The 18219-nt window shown below is 36.1% G+C and overlaps 1 protein-coding gene across 2 annotated transcripts in view; it reads right to left on the bottom strand.

The window, feature by feature from the left end:
• Positions 1-2228: 2228 nt before the first annotated feature.
• LOC125061601 (insulin-like growth factor-binding protein complex acid labile subunit) overlaps positions 2229-18219 on the bottom strand; it is a 37415-nt gene continuing 21424 nt past the window's right edge. Inside the window, exons 2-4 of one of the 2 annotated variants that reach the window (XM_047667109.1) lie at positions 12684-12781; positions 8343-8463; positions 2229-3527 (exon numbers count right to left, since the gene is read on the bottom strand). In XM_047667109.1, the coding sequence (XP_047523065.1) occupies positions 2478-3527; positions 8343-8463; positions 12684-12706 (1194 nt within the window). In that variant the 5' untranslated portion in view covers positions 12707-12781 and the 3' untranslated portion in view covers positions 2229-2477. Of the gene's footprint in view, positions 3528-8342; positions 8467-12683; positions 12782-18219 lie in introns of both variants that reach the window. The other variant, XM_047667108.1, reaches the window with a different exon arrangement.

Consider the following 18219-nt stretch of genomic DNA (forward strand, 5'->3'; position numbering starts at 1 on the left):
CGCATTTAAAACCATATCAAAGCCAGTGAGCTTATAAATTCTGAAAAACTTTAAAACGCTTATAGCGAGGACGGTTAATGAAGCTATATTTTTATTAAAAATATTATAATTAATAACCATTAACAAAATGAAAACTCGTAGATACAAGAGTACTTGTATAAAGCTATCTCGTACTGAATGTAGCCCAATTGAATTAAATCGTACAAAATCCGGAACAAAAATTGCTTGAATATAAAACAGTTTATTTGTTAACTAGCTAAATTCCCACTACTAACATAACTATAAAAAACGGTGCGTGTACTTATGTACGCGCGTAAGAAGTTATACTTCTTTGGCATTATTATAAATAGTTTTTGATTGCATGCAAATAATTAATTACAATTAAATAATCAAAGACTGGAAAAGGAGTCATTATAGTCAATAAAGTTCAGTTTACATTTGAAAAATTAAATAAATAAATATTTATTATATCTCTTACATTAAGTGTAACATTAATTCTATTATTATTCAAATGTTATTTTTAAATTATGTCCAATGCTGTAGCATCTTTCGTGGGCAACTTCATTCTGTTAATTTTGTGTCGGTGCGCGCGCATCGTGAAATTTCACTTTCATCAATTTTTCATAACGCGCCTAAAGAAGTATAACTTCAAAAACAATGGTGCTACAACATTTTTAAGTCTGGGCCTCAGATTTCTGTATCTGTTTCATAATCATTTGTTAATCTAATAGGCATATTACCCTCCTGTGCATGTCACACGCCATCGACTTTTTGAGTCTAAGGCAAGCCGGTTTTCTTCACGATATTTTCCTTAACGAAAAGAAAGTCCATTGCACAGCCGGGGATCGAACCTACGACCTCAGGAATGAGTCGCATAAATTTTCCTAAAACAAATCTTACATTAGAAACAAAATAAGGCTTAAAGATGAATGGATTCATAAGAAAACTATATTCTATTTTAATTAATGCAAAACTTAAATAATAAATAAGCTCACTTATACTTTCAATTACACTATTTACGTATGTTTCAAATCACAGCCTGTTCGTGAGCGCTGTCAAAACTGCAGAACTTCAGACGTGAACTTCTTGGGTTTAGTTTCATTCACTATAGCATAATTAACTGCACATTTGCATACTAATAACTGCAATTTATTTTAATCAAAGATAGCTTCTTTAGTAATCGTTCGAGTGTACGATATGAGAATAAACGATGTAAGACTAAGTTCGTTCCTTCCGACAGCGCATTACTCAGTCCCTATCTGATGTCTCCGCTAATTTTCTAGAAACATAGATACTATCTTTATGCTTCTATAAATTTTCAATCGTCTAGAATATTCTATTGGATAAGAAACCACTAATAGCTCTTGCAACTGAATACATAGTTGGTAAGACTATGATTCGGCAGGTACTTGTTGAGATTCTGTTTAAAGCTGGAATGTTTTGATTGATTTTATTGTTTTGAGTTTAATTAGTTTCATGATCAATCTAATCTATTCAAGTAGGTGATCAACCTCCTGTGCCTGACACACGCCGTCGATTTTTTGGGTCTAAGGCAAGCCGGTTCCCTCACGATGTTTTCCTTCACCGTTCGAGCGAATGTTAAATGCGCACAAAGAAAGAAAGTCCATTGGTGCACAGCTGGGTTCGAACCTACGACCTCAAAGATGAGAGTCGCACGCTGGCCCATCACTGCACACTCTTCGTCTATTACTTTATTTAATTATTGGTAATCTAAATGAATATATCTTAATATATATAAATTACGTGTCACGTTGTTTGTCCGCTATGGACTCCTAAACTACCGAACCGATATCAATCAAATTTGCACACCGTGTGTAGTTTGATCCCACTTAAAAGATAGGATAGCTTACATCTCAATTTATACCCGCAATATTATTTTGTTGCAAAATATTTGTTTATTATTTGATAGTCACAATTCTAACAGATAGCGCTGTGTTGAAAGTACCAACGTTTCACATAAGCTACAACATAATGGCATAACCACCAAAACAGCATGGTGGACTGGTGTTCTCCTGCCGTTTCCCATGAATAGTTTACTACTATGTAATATATCAAAAATCCAAGCCACAGCAACGCTTGGCCGAGTCTGCTAGTTTAACATTTACTATTTCTGTTCATATTAGAAACACAGATAATTGAAAAAACAGAGCTTTTGATAGATGTATGAAAGATATGTTTGTAGGGTCAAAGGTCAAATGAAACATAACTTAATTTATACCTTTATTACATTGATTTGGATTGTAGAAGATGCGTAACATTCTCATATAACATCTTAAAAGCATATTTAAATTAAACAACTCTTATAAATTGGAGTAAAACAAGATAGTATCGAAAGGCAAATTTCATTTGTGGTCCAACGTATACTAAATGAACGGACCCAATGTAAAATTTCGCATTACATTCTTACGTATTATACAATATTTACAAAGACATACAATATTGAACACCATGGGCGGCTAACTGTTGGCAAGGAAAGCTATCACGGCGATTATTACGGCCAGAGAGTGTTCGAATGAGTCGCCCAGTGGACTTGCTCCTGCTGCAGCGCGGGCGCGCGCGCTCCCCGTTCCTTCGCCACGGCACACAGCTCCCGCAGCGCTAGACAAACTGCGCCCACGCACCTTCAGCGGAGATATACACAAATTCTCCTCAGCAAAATCAGGCGTCAGAGCCAACGCATTCGCCAGAGGGTCACGCCCGCACTCACATGGCAGGTGATTCCCGCGTATTATTAAATTTTCTACTTCGAGAACCACAGACTCTGGTGCTTCGAGCATATGATTGCCTGTCAATTTAAAAGTTTGGACGCTATTATTATGTATCAAGGCTAGCTCTTCCACACCGTCAATTTTGTTGTTACATATCTCCAAAACCTCTACGTGTCTTAAACCTTCGAAAGCCCCGACGCGCATAACCCCAAGATCAGATTCACGCAAAGCCAGCCGACCGACACGAGTTAATCCAAAAAACGTATCGGGCAGCAGTGCTGGTAAATCCATGTAAGCCAGTTCTATAACACCCACGCCCTCCAGGCCGAAGAAAGCCTTCGGCTCAATTGACTTAACTCCAGACGGTAATTCTATTTGAGTTACATCGTTGAGACCGGAAAATGCATGAGCTAGTATTCGTTTTATAGGGTTATTCTTAAGTGAAATGAGCTTTATAAAATTGGTTCCAGCGAATGCATAGCCCTCGATTTGCGCTATTCGATTATGCGATAAAACAATTGACGATATATTCTGCAGCGCGGCGAATGCAAACGCATCGACTGTAGCGAGCGGCGTGTGTTGTATGTAGAGTTCATCCAGACGTGGCAGGCCTCGGAAGGCAAAAGGACGTATACGCGTGAGGTTACAGGCGTCGAGAGACAACCGCCGCAGTTGTCGGAGATGAGAGAATGCATCAGAGCGTAGGACACGAAGATCTGCCCGCGACAGCGATAACTGCATTACATTTGGGCTCAATGCTGACGGAACGCCGCGTAAACTTGCACTGTTGCACACAACCTGCAAACAAGGGAATTCATTTGAATACATTGGAAACTTTATATAAAACGTATGAAAATAAACTCGCACAAAACCTCCGCAACAATTTACATGTGAATATATAACTAATATAATAAAAGGTTCAAAGTTTACGAGTTTGTTATCGTTTCGTTTAAAACATTATTTTGCCAGTAAAGTTTATTTTATAACTGGACAGACGTTTCGACGCACCGGATGTTAAGTGATATGCGGCCTATTGGAGGGCACGCCTCCGGGTCCTGTTTAGGCACTACTAAATAAATAAATCAGTGGCGCTACAACCTCTTTATTTATTTATTTACACTTCGTTGCAAAAAACAAAGAATGAAACACAAAACAAAAAAATTATAAGGGATGCAACGGGCGGCCTTATCGCTAATAAGCGATCTCTTCCAGGCAACCCTAGTTAAAGAGAAAAACTAAAAAAAAGAAACATGATGCGTGCGAGAAGTGCAGAAACAAATGTTATATAAAAAAAAAATATATATATACATAGTACCTTAATCTAAAGTAATACAAAAAAAAAATATTAACAACAGACTAAAAACTTAAAAGCTAATCTTACAAATACATGGACAGCAAATAGTAATGTAAAAGGAAACATAAGATTCTTTAGGTCTTGGCCTCAGATTTCTGAATCTATTCCGTGATCATTTTTAAATCTAATAGGCAAGTAGGTGATCGACCTTCAGTGCCTGACACACGCCGTCGACTTTTTGGGTCTAAGACACGTCGGTTTCCTCACGACGTTTTCCTTCACCGTTCGAGCAAATATTAAATGCGCACATAGAAAGAAAGTCCATTGGTGCACAGCCGGGGATCGAACCTACCACCTCAGGTATGAGAGTCGCACGCTGAAGCCACTAGGCCAACACTGCACTGCTGCTAACACATTTTAATTTTCCAACTCAGTTCCCAACTCTAGGGAAGACACCCACAAGATGTTCAAATTAGCTGTCATCAAGTTTTTTGATTCTTTATCGATTTTTATAATTAACAAAACGGTTTTTTGTACAGCAAAGACTATAGCAGACTTGCTTTTATATACTTTTTACCCATATATTTCTGCGGGAACAAATTCGCGAGTAACAGCTCTATAATCTATCCAGAGAATAACAAATCCATTCGTGAACGGTTATGGATGATAATGATTTTGCGCCACTGTTTGTTTTGTCAATAAAATTAATCCCCTCCACGCACACAGGCTCATGCCCATATTGTGATTGAATTGTTTCAAACTTAATCTTTACAAATAACCGACACCAAAATCGAAATTGATTTATTCAGGTTCCAACAATTGTTCATACTATACTAATAGCAATATTAGCAGACCCGGCAAACGTTTTGCCAAAAAAAAGGTTTACAGTACTAACATCCCTATTGAAAGATGGGGTCCATGGTGTTCATATGTATTTATCAAGCCACCTGATAAGCATGGGGTTCTAAGGAATGTATAGTAATAATAAAATTTATTTATTTTTACTATACATTATTAGTTACAATACTGTCCTAACTATTATATTAGTAAGTTATCTTTAAAGTAATTTTTAAATTCAATCAAAAGAGGGGGCATGCAGTCCATTGCAAAGACCAATGTAACAATCCACCATTTCCATTATTTCCGCCAGCACACAATTCAAAGTCAGTCTTCGATTAAGAAACTCGTTTTGCAAATTTTTCGGATTTTTTTCTGGATTTGAACACAATCCCATATGATTTTTAGTCGAGAGTGATAAGGATGAAGTTCATTATGTTTAATACGCACAGTAATATAAGCATTTTAGTTTTCATTGTTCCTATTTACTCACTAACCTGCCCGGAAATTATTTGGGTTACAGCGCCTTTTGCGCATCAGTAGATGTTTCTATTAAAATTATACGGTAATGGGGTGGATACTCTATTATTTTTGGTAGAGCACTCATAAAGAAAATGTGTCAGAAAATTAACGTCATTTAGTAAGGGTCTGTAAAATGGGCTCGTTCTCGTAGGGACGCTTTTATTTCAATTGCCGGACACCAGGTGCTTCGATCCATTATACAAATTTAAGATAATATTTAGATGAAAAATTTCAGTTGTAAATACATTCTCTTTTGTGCTCTTATTCATGTTTGCATAGGAAATGTTTATCCTCAGTTCAAGTTTTATGAAACGGTATTTACCTACTGCTACTAAATTTAACTAGTTACTTTCAAAACTTTCAGCTTTTAGACCTACAACGCACTAGCGGCCTGCCGTATTCCGGCTAACCGTCCCTATTGCGGTCCTATTGCGGTCTGCCGCAATCGTCACTCGTCAGTGCTTCTTGAAATATTACAAATTCAAATTTAATGACGTGGAATAAGTGATACATGTATCTTATGTTCCATAATAAACATATTTTATTTTTTACTCTTTTAAAATAGGTTTACAATATTTTGTTTACATTTGTTAAATAATTATATGTGATGACGTAGGTAGGACGGCTAACCGCGCCGAGTGCGTGGAGGGGACGCGGCGCGCCGCATCATTCAACCGGTGCGGCTCGCCGCAGCTCCAGATCATCCAGATCATGTGCGGGCCGCACATCGATTATTATATGAAACCGCACGATAACAACGCACTGACTTGCGGTCAACCGTCAACCGCTCCGGTTGATCTGGAGCTGCGGCGAGCCGCACCGGTTGAATGATGCGGCGCGCCGCGTCCCCTCCACGCACTCGGCGCGGTTAGCCGTGTTACGTACGTCATCACATATAATTATTTAACAAATGTAAACAAAATATTGTAAACCTATTTTAAAAGAGTAAAAAATAAAAAAATAAAATATTTTTATTATGGAACATAAGATACATGTACCACGTCATTAAATTTGAGTTTGTAATATTTCAAGAAGCACTGACGAGTGACGATTGCGGCAGACCGCAATAGGACCGCAATAGGGACGGTTAGCCGGAATACGGCATGCCGCTACGGCGGACCGTATGTACTGCGGCCTGCCGCAGCGGCACACCGCATTGCGGCCTGCCGCTAGTGCGTTGTAGGCCTTAAAATAACTGGTTAACAGCGACGTTTCGTCTTACAACGCTATATTCAATATGGTTGAAAATTTACGAATTATCTTAATATATAAAATTCTCGTGTCACAATGTTCGTTCACATACTCCTCCTAAGCGGTTCGACCGATTCTTATGAATTTTTTTATGCATATTCAGTAATTATTATATTTTTTATTTTTTAGCCGAATTTTTTGTTTTTACTTTTTTATGATACAGCATACAAAAATATATACAACCCTTAATTTCCACGCCTCTACGATCAGCCTTATTATAGTAGATGGTTATTTTTATTGAACGAATAAAATGTTTCCTAGAAATAATACGTATTTACTTATATGGCAAAACAACGATTTCCGGGTCAGCTAGTTATTATATATTATTTGCCTTTTCTTGTTACTTTGAAGGTATTTTTATTGTTAGACACTATCGGCTTAGTCTAAAAATCTTGACGTGACATGGAATATATTCAAAGCTTGTGTCAACTTAAAAATTTGTGCCTAATTCATTAATAGGGACATCTATTTCACTCATTACATTTTAACATGCCAACGTATAAGGACTATTTTATAAATTGGAATTTTTTTTTAAACAAAATAGGAGTCAAGTCAGAAATATTGTAGGGTAATTGTTGTATTAATTGCTATGTAACGAAAGAATGCAATGTAACAGTAGAAGGTAGCCTACGTTTTGGCTATACTTTCGGGGCTCAACTCCAACGATTTAGGAAATCGCCACGCTTATTATACTAAGAAAGCCCGAGTGAGCAAAATGTACAGCCTTGGCTCGTACAAATATTATTTCTATACTATTGTAAAGTCAAAATTTAATAAAGACTTTTGTCAAAATGCAAGTGATAAAAAGGGACAGCTCGACTTAGCACAACTTTATTATAGTTTCGTTAAGTACACATATAAATTTGCCTATTCAAACACGAACACCTTAACAATTAAATAATATACTTCATTGGCAGCACTTAAAAGCTATTTCCATTTTTATAGTTACAAAATTATTCGTTTTACGCGACACGATTTTACTACAGTAATTACATAGCTCGACAATGCTTTTTAACAATCTTAATCTGAACTGACTTTTATTTGGGTTACAGTAAACACAATAATAACTCGAATACAAAAAGGTGGTTTTTTTTATTATTTAGATTGATAATTTGATTGCAATTCTATACCATACAGTTTTTATTAATACCAGCAGATACTTACTAGTCGTTGAAATAGACGTTAAAGTATCAATATAATCGCGAACAACAAAGCTACATTGTGCTCAGTCAGATTTTCATAGCTTTATAAGCGCGGCGATTACTTAAATTGTAGGAGTTACGCCCCGACAGTATAGACAGACGCAGGTAATCTTTTTAGCATTTAATTAACTAGCATAAATATATTATTTTGCTTTACGGTATATTTGCTATATGGTAAATATAGAATGGAAATACTAGTAGTTTTGGTCCTTCGAGCCAGATTTAGGGCAAGATTTAGCGCGAACTGTAGCTCGCGTTTCTGAATACCTCTTCGATATTATAGTCAATACTTTAATCAGTTAATGACACCCATCGCACGTTTTCTCTAATATTTAGTATAGGCTTACTACATGAATGCTACATATACTATGTGAAGACTTCCCATACCACAATTATTACTATTCGATTACGTTAAACGGTTTACGAATCGTTCGTGTTACCGATCCGAAACTGAAAATTTATTTAAAGGTATACTAAAAACTCGTTGCTAAATATAAAACTATTTACCTGCGATTGTGATAGGCAGATGCATTGCGTGGGACAAGTTGGAACTAGTGTTGGCGTTAGTTGATTGTTGACCGGAACAAAGAGGACCCACGCCAACACTGATGTGAATTGCACCACCCACCTGCTAAATATAAGCGGTTATTAAAATAGCTGTAAAATTATTTATTCAAATATATTATTTTATTCAAATATAATATAATTGGGGATGAAATTAAAACATCAACGTAGTGACATTTATTAGTAAATTTGGTTAGACTTAAATTACTTATTAGTCTTAAGTTAGGCTAGATTGTAATGTGCCATGATGTCATACGGCCAAAACCAATACGCAATCTCAATCCAATTTTAGCTGTCATAGACTGACAATTCAATCCATTTCTAAAGAAAAGCATGCCAATATTCAATACATGGACTGAGATACCAATCTAATTATTCAACCAATCGTTAAGAGGGCGGATAAGAGATTGAAGATTGCCCTCTGTATGAAAATGATTGTTTACTCATGCCAACAACCTATCTGTCCATTTTGACAGTTGCTTCGATTGGCCAAATCAATCTCGGATTGCTATCGGTGAAACTCGTATGATTTGAGTTTGGGATTGCGACCTAACTTAATATTCATTGGGAAAATTTATTCATCTTCGTCATCTTCCAGTTCTAGTGATAGTGATTTGGAAGTTTAAATGCAATTATCCGATTGGGATGGTAATTCTGAAGCTGGAAGAAGACAACGTACTTCTGTGCGAAGACATAAGAAGACAAGAATTTATTATATCCAGAGCCTGAATGACGCCGAATTCACATTTAGATTTAGGTTAACAAAAGAAGCTTTGGAGACACTTTTACACAAAGTGATGTCTATCATATCATATCTTGCAGGTTTCATCTTTTCATCAACTTTTGTAAAAAAAATTTAAATATTAGCTACAATCAAAAATATTTGTTACTATAGATACTACCTACTAACTCCACTTCAAAACCTCAAGACTCCAGCAGAACATCTTTATAACGAATCTCAAATACGAAGCAGAAATGTGGTGGAAAGGACATAATATGGTGTTTGGAAAAAATCGGTTCCCCAAAATCGGTTTGTCCAAAAAGGTTTTGCTTCAAGTATCTCGTGTACAAGCCGTGATAGTGGCATATGCAGTGTTGCACAATATTGCTATTGATATGCGAGATGAACATTTTGAACTACTGCAACAAATAGATGAACCAGCTGATGATATTGATCAAAGCGCAATTGACAACGTGGGAAATGCAAGTGTGAGAAGTAATCTTATAAGTGATTATTTTGCTTTATTACTATAATATTTTATAAATTACAACATTTTTGAGATAAATTAAATAAAAATTCAATTCTTTTATTTAAATAAAAATACAAATTTTTAATAAACATCCTCGCTCCAGGCACAAAATCTATTATTTTTCTAATTTATTTAACAATATATTTTTGTCTATGGCCCATAATTCTTTTTCATGCTCTCTTTCTTCCTCTTCAAATGCCCATTACTTTCTCTTATTTAGATGCTCTTCCTTTCAATTGACTTTCATTTCCTTCGACAGACAACAATATCATGTCTTTGACTTTTTCCTCGATAGGGGGTAAGACGAGTAGCAGCACTAGGGCCACCTCCTGTACGATATGTTTCAGCATGTATCAAGGCAGACTTTTTTCTTGTAGCCCTCTATAAGCTTTAGCACTGCGAAAGTTTACCCCACTTGTGCTATTAAACAGCGCCTCCAGCGTCTTCCAGCATTGCTCTTTCTCCTGCCAGGTGACTGAGTCACTCTTTTTATTTTCTAATATATTATGGTCAGCAACAAGCGAAGTTAGAAGGTCAACTTCTTCCCGGCTGAAATTGACGCTTCTTTCACGTTTTTGCGTAGACATTTTTTTAAGTTAAAGAACCAACCTTGAATCACAAAAACAACATACACAAACTACTCTGAGAAAATGTATATTTGTAATAATATGTACTAAAATACTCAATAACCTAACAAACAAAAATACCATATGAGAATGACAGCCCGTTTCGTTACAAGTAATATTAAATGACCAACAAAAAGGTTAAGGTTCTATGTTTTTCTATAGAATTTTGTAACTTTATTTGTTCGTAACAAAAAAACAAACAAAACGTTGCATAGCTATTTGCTACTTTATCCATACGTTGTGAAACAGACCCTAAGTCTTACTTATTTTATTTCGTTCCAAAAACAGCAAACTTTTGGTATGCTTGAACACAACATATTGCATTGAACGAAACGCGGTCGAGAGGCAAGGATCACGCAAAAGATTGCTGTCAATCTTTTGTCAAATAAACAATCGGATAGCAGAAATGTTTATTGGCATGCAGATTGGAGATCGGTCTTTAGATATGAATCAGCCCAAGATTGGTTATAATCATAGATTGAGGATACATTATTAATTTTGGCCGTTAGTAAAGACACGTCATATGTAAAAAAAATTCGTAGTGACATATTAATTGCGCCAAAATACGGATATATACCACAGAGTAGAGTGTGTTGTTTGAACAATGATATAAGTTTGTTTTATTATGATATTCTGTGTTCGTTTTATAAAACTAGAGAATAATAGTTACATTAAATTTTGGCTTCGTAATTGAAATATTACGACTAGATAAATGTTATTTGTTTTTTACACTTCGTAACAAGAAATACTGTATAATTAAAATAAAAAATAAAAAGTAGGGCAACTGGTGGACTTATAGTTTTCGAGCGATCTTTTCCAGGCAACTACTGCAATCCAAACATATGTAGACAATTTAAAGAGATTATGTAATTTAAAAAAGTCTCAGTGGGTGACATGTACTACACACAGCACAGAGGACCTAGTTTCGATTCTTAGCAAAACAAAATGTATGTTTACTTGAAATATATTCTATGGGACTTTTAATATGAGTTATATTTTATTGAAATGATGAAAACTATAACATTCCTACCTATATAAAATTAAATTTTGCTCCATGGAATTAAGGTATTACCTTTAAAGCGGAATATATAAAGGAACGATAGTTCTCGCTTATTTGAAAAAACTTGTACTAACACGCTGTAGAACAGATCCTATTAAATATTTATTACCGAAAGCAATTTAATTCGTTTGGAAAACGTTTAAAAATGCATAAGATCGACACTAGAAATCGTTTTATCAGGGGAATATCAGTAAAATACTAAAATTAGAATTGTCTTCAATATTTACTTACATATTTATTCAAAAACAACACGCTGAAAAAATACAAGAACACGTTACAGACTTCACAAAATACACAAATTTATAAATATTAAATTAGTAGGTATATAAAAATTAAATAGCATAGAAAATCTCTTCTTTTGGTCCATTTTTGGACGTAGGCCTCCTCCATCTTCCTCCAGTACGACCTGCATTGTCCTCTCTTCATCCACTGGAAGGCAACCTCCGTGACAATGTCGTCAGTCTACCTAGTTGGGGGGCAGGCGCGCCGTATTTTGTCTGGTCTCCATTCAAGGTCGCGGCAATCGTTTTATGTCCATGCGCGCTATGTTTACACCGGTCTTTTGACGGATAGCCTCATTCATAATTATACATTTAATTATATCTATAAATATATCTGGCATAAATGGTTTAAAAATCGCCTGGGTGAGATGGTACGATACGACGCAAGACGACACATTGTGTTCTGTGATTGGTCAAACGAAATGACGCAGCACGTCACGTCACACGTGTGTCGCTTGGAGATGCTATTGAGATATTTTAACCAACTGCCATAGTTCATCTGTCAACTGTCGTAGTTTCATGTCAAAGCTATAATGGATTTTTGTTTAGTTTTTTGTAATTTGAATTTTTTCTTTGATAAGTAATTGTTTTTTTTAATGGTTATGATCTCTATATGTATGTCATGTTTGCCTTTAAGTGCTTGTCACATTAAAAATTGTATTTTGTGTTTGTTTTTACTTTTCTCAATAAAAAAAACTTTAGAGGTGTCAAGGGACACCCGGATGGAACGAAATTCCTTTCGAATAATTTTATATGTAAATTGGTATCATAACAGTATGATAGATTTTCTCGACACCAATCTTACGACGAAAAAAAAAAGCCAACATCACGAGGTGTTCCCAGGCGGTCACCCATCCAAGTACTGATCTCGCCCGACGTTACTTAACTTCGGTGATCGGACGAGAACCGGTGTATTACAATAGCAAATAGCAAAAAAGTGTCGTGACAACTTTTCGTAAGAATTTTTTCCGTCTAGCCCCCATTCACAACGCGCGATAAGGAACTTCGTTCCAAAAACAAAAGCTATTGTTGTTAAAAATAAAACAAAACACTTTTGTTAAACTTACCTGATACATAACGCGGATGCCATGGGCGGGCGCAGGCCGAGCGCGGCGCCCGCCTTGCGGCCTCACCTACGCACTGCCATTACCCATCCCACGAAGGCCTGTCGGAAAGAATTTATGACTTACTTATTTCACTTAGATCCCCCAATTTAGGAGACCCCTTTTCTTTATCCAATATATATACATACAATAATTCCAAACACATACGAGTACATAAGAATAGTAAATATCACAAAAAAATGTGTGCGTGTACTAGGTGTACACACGTAAGTGAAAGTGAAACTTCTTTATGACCTTATTTTTCGAAAAATGATCTACTATATGCAACTTAACGAAATTGGTTAAATAAAGTTTAACAAAAGGCTTTTATTATCATAGACATGAATACAAATACAATTATTTCATTTTACCTTATTACTACTAAGATTATTACAGAATTTCATTAATTGTAATAGAATTATTACTATCATTGTTATCGTTATTATATATTTTTGTTATTAATGGCTTCGAATCTCTTCGGATCAACCGTGGTAGGGACAAGAAAAAGATGGCGCGTAACTGAAAAACGTGACGATTTGCTACAAAATTTCTCCCATACGTCGATAAAAAATTCATTCTAACGCCGATAAAGAAGTTTGACTTCAAAAAGCAACATGGCGCGTAACGGAAAAATGTGACGCGTAACGAAAAAATGTTACACTAAATTTTTTTCCAACCCCGATAAAGAAGTCACTTCAAAAAACAAGAAAGTTTTGAATATAGCAATTTTTTTAAATTTAGAATGTTCTGTCAAAAAGTTTCAGTAAAACCTCACTATGGAGGGATTATTCAAAGTCGCCAGTACACAAAAAAGTTTTTCACATGTAAAAGTAACTCTAGTCTTTAGCGTCATGACGCTTTATGTTGGTACAAGATTTTATTAGACAAAAGGGCATTATGAACACCCTATTGAGGTCTAGGGCAGACACAATCATCTGTATTGTTGATATTTGTTTCTAGTAGATAAGCCATCTGTTTCGGACATTACCCTTTCTTCGCGATATTACTCTTCACTGTATTCGTATAGAAGTGTTAGCCTAGTGGCTTCAGCGAACGACTCTCATCCCTGAGGTTGTAGGTTCGATCCCCGGCTGTGCACCAATGGACTTTCTTTCTATGTGCGCATTTAACTTTCGCTATCGGTGAAGGAAAACATCGTGAAGAAACCGGCTTTCCTTAGACCCAAAAAATTGACGGCGTGTGCCAGGCACAGGAGGCTGATCACCATTGCCTATTAGATTAACAAATGAAACAGATACAGAAATTTGAGGCCCAGACCTAAAAAGGTTGTAATTACTGATTTATTTTATTTTTACGAGCGTTCGTACAAAGAAAGCAATGTTATTTGCATCCAGTATCCACACTACGCCCAACCGTTCAAAAGTCAAATATTTAAACATGCTAATAGAAAAAGAGCAGTCCTTCATATATAAAGAATTAGTAAGACACGAAAACTCAGAATCTATTATAATTTTCCTGATACCCAAATCCTTTATGAATTTTTCATAACAATTACAAAGTTAATTAAGCCTACAGGAAAACCTTTTGAAAAACGGGAAAAAAGTGTAATATAAACTGGACTGGTTTCGATTTAAGTCTTTCAGAAAAAAGACGGAATGTAGTCAGTTCCAATTAAGCGTAGTAATTTAAAAGGGAATTGAATATGACGGGGTACCCAATTTTACACGTGCCCATCTAGAAACTGCCTGTTGAGTTTTTTTTTTTTTTTTTTTTTTTTCTTTAGACCATTCACACCAATTGACCTAGTCCCATGCTAAGCTGGTGAAGCTTGTGTTATGGGTACTAGACAACGGATATACATACATAATATTATAGATAGACATATATATACATATTTAAACACCCAAGACCTAAGAACAACACCAAATTCTCATCACATCGATGTTCGCCTCAGCCGGGGATCGAACTCTGGACCCATGGATTCGCAGTCAGGGGTACTAACCACTAGACCAATGAGTCGTCAAGTTTTGTCGTCGTCAAGTCAAGTCGTTGTTGGCACGTTCGTGCAGATCAAAAGGTCCCAGTTTCGATTTCATTTGAACATTGACGAACAGCTGATAAGGTTCACGTAGTTGTTCCAAATTTTATCAGCTGAAGATGCGCGATACACCGACCACCACCAGCTCACAATAATAATATTATGTATGTGTGAATAGTATTTAAGATATATTTTATAACAATAAATCAGATTTGAATATGGCTTTGTCGTATTCATTTCTCGATCCTCAAAGTGGTTAATTATCGTGGTGATCCTGCCCGATAGCTTTGAGATAATCCCACCACCACATACTGCCAGATACTAGGCCTAATATATTTATTTATTTTTTTATTTATTTACACTTCGTTGCAAAAAACAAAGAATGAAACACAATACAAAAAAATTATAAGGGATGCAACGGGCGGCCTTATCGCTAATAAGCGATCTCTTCCAGGCAACCCTATACATAGTACCTTAATCTAAAGTAATACAAAAAAATAAATATTAACAACAGACTAAAAACTTAAAAGCTAATCTTACAAATACATGAACAGCAAATAGTGATGTAAAAGGAAACATAAGATTTATACAAGTCACGATTGATCAGGATAGGATAAGGTTAAAAAATGATTATACAGAAGAGTTTTAAAAGATGACAGAGAGGTAGCCAATCGTACGGAGGCGGGCAGCGTATTCCACAACTTAATGGTGGAGATCGTGAATGAATTGCCTAAGAAGGATGAAGTGTGAGATGGAATTTCGAATATAGCATATTGATTGTTAATATCTTTGGTCACGTACAATTTAGGTATACTATTAGATCATTACCAGAGCAATGATAGCCTAGTGGTTTCAGCGTGCGGCTCTCATCCCTGAGGTCGTAGGTTCGATCTCCGGCTGCGTACCAATGGACTTTCTCTCTATGTGCGCATTTAACATTCGCTCTAACAGTGAAGGGAACATCGTGAGGAAACCGGCTTGCCTATTAAGGCAAGCAAAACATCATCAACACAATACTTAGTACATTAGTACTAAGTATTGTGTTGATGATGTTTTTTGTTTCCTTATACACCAGTACCATTTCGACACAATGTTAAATGTCACTATGATAGGTAAAACAGAAAAGTATAAGAATACATTACTTACAATTTTTAATCGTTATAACAATTGTTAAATTTGCACTCAAATATTCAACTGTAAGATTAAAAACAACGCAAACAAAATGGCGACATTATTAAAAGGGGTATAATAGAAGCCATATAAATAATGGGACAGTCGTCGCGGCTTGAAATACAAAACAACGCTTTGAATAATGCCGGAGTCGGATGCCAAAAACTTAAAATTGCAGGAGTACGTTTATGTTAAGGACTCCCTCGTGTCCCGGGGGAGGCATTACAGGCGGCCAACCGCATGCTTTTAACATAAGTTATTATAAACTAGCTGTTAGGATGGAGACGACGAAACCTCAAGGTGACGGTTTATTTAAAAACATGATTTATTAAATGGCTAAATTGTGACAGATATTGACGTGACGTCTTATAATTCGATGGAGCCGGTTGCACGCACGAAAAATCGGTTGTCTGGAAAGTCGGTTTACTGACGATAGTTGAACGTGACAACGTCACGAATCGCTTACTCAAGTAGGAGAGAGACAGATGTCGAACGCTGAAGAGTGCGGAGTCCGATTGTGCCTTTCTGTCGCTTCGCGCTCTCGCTTGCACTTCAAGCCTTAAATGGAACGCCTCAGAGCGAGGTAACGCCGCATGAGTCATGTTTTTCGAGCGTGCAGCCGTCTCCATCGAGTTATAAGACGTCACGTCAAAAACATGACTCATGCGGCGTTACCTCGCTCTGAGGCGTTCCATTTAAGGCTTGAAGTGCAAGCGAGAGAGCGTAACGAGTGATAAAAAGGCACAATCGGCCTCCGCAATCGGATTGTGATTCCATTTACCTTCTATATCCATACAAAATATCTATCAAACAAATCAAATTAAAATTTTCTTTTGAAAAATGCAGCCATTCCATCAGTATTTTCTTATGACGTTGTCACGTTCAACTATCGTCAGTAAACCGACTTTACAAAAAACCGATTTTTTTGTTGAGAATACAGACTTTTCTATAACCGCTAAAAATTAATTATAAACACTTCGAAATACATGTTTTATTTAATAAATTTTGATGACCCATAATATTTTAAGTCGGCCGATCGTCACATTCGATTTACTTTCTTTTGTTTCGCTTGGGCATGCTAGAATTGAATTTGATTACATTATTGCCAATTTTATTTATTAGTTACGCCGTCAATTTTATAATTTCTTAGTGAGTGTTTGTGCGTATTGTGAACTATTTTAAGGACAAGTATTTGTTATTATATTATCAGCCTAAAGTGCCTTATTATTCCCATACTCATTTTGTGCCTTTCTTCATGTTAAGGTTATATCGAGGTGAGGGATGTACTCATTCCTTTTTATTTTAAGGTAAAATTGTTTAACAACGTTAAACTCTACCGAACCGTTTCTTGTCGTATTTTTTTTAATAATTTCACAAATCGCTGAGAAAATTAAGATCAAAACGGGCATTAGTGATAGCATGACGTCACTTCTCCTCTGAGAGGTTATGTGAACACGTTTTTTCTCGTGCTTTAGCTTATATTCTGTTATTATAATCGTGCACGACAAAAAAAATTGTGTACTGACATTAATTGATTATTGTTAAATTCAATTACATTCCAGGAATCTATTTTTGACGCCAGACCCAGCACCTACCTGAAATTGGAAACTAAAATCTTTACATTAAATATATTAATACTCTAATTTTATTATATATATAGGTAGCGGTAAGAGTGTAAGAGTGCGCGAGCGGTAAGAGTGGCGGAAAGTTTCTTGCCAGTTCTTCTTACCCGCTCTACGCCCTTGACTTGCGAACTGGTAGTAAATGTAAATTTACGATTAATTTAACTTGACGATTCAAAAGTGTACTTGGTTACCCACTTGAATAAAGATATAAAAAAATATATGTTTATGTTTAAAGAACTTTATTTCTCATTACAAAAATTATTTTTTATTTACATGAGAAATTTAATATTAAGTATATACGAACGAGATACACGTCGTCATCAGCTAACCCAATTTTATTCTAATGGACCCATTCTGATGTGTGTCTTTAATGCCCTTTTGAACTGATCAAACACGCTAATGTAAAGCCGGGTCCACATTTGTAGCATTTTGGTGTATCGTATCTCCGTTGCGTGGCTTCGGCGCGTATCATGATCGTTAGTTTGGACGCAAAATGATACTCGTTTATGATACATGCCGTATCGGATACGGCCCGATCCGCACTAAGCGCGTATCTTGATACACCTCGTATCCGATACGCGTATCACGATCGGTGGTATGGACGTATTTTGATACTGTATCACGATACTGTATCGCGAAACGATACTTGATACACCCCGAACCATCCTGTGTCGGTTTTTTCGCGATCATCAAAGGGAATACACAA

This window comes from Pieris napi, chromosome 23 (genome assembly GCF_905475465.1).
Source record: "Pieris napi chromosome 23, ilPieNapi1.2, whole genome shotgun sequence".
NCBI lineage: Eukaryota > Metazoa > Arthropoda > Insecta > Lepidoptera > Pieridae > Pieris > Pieris napi.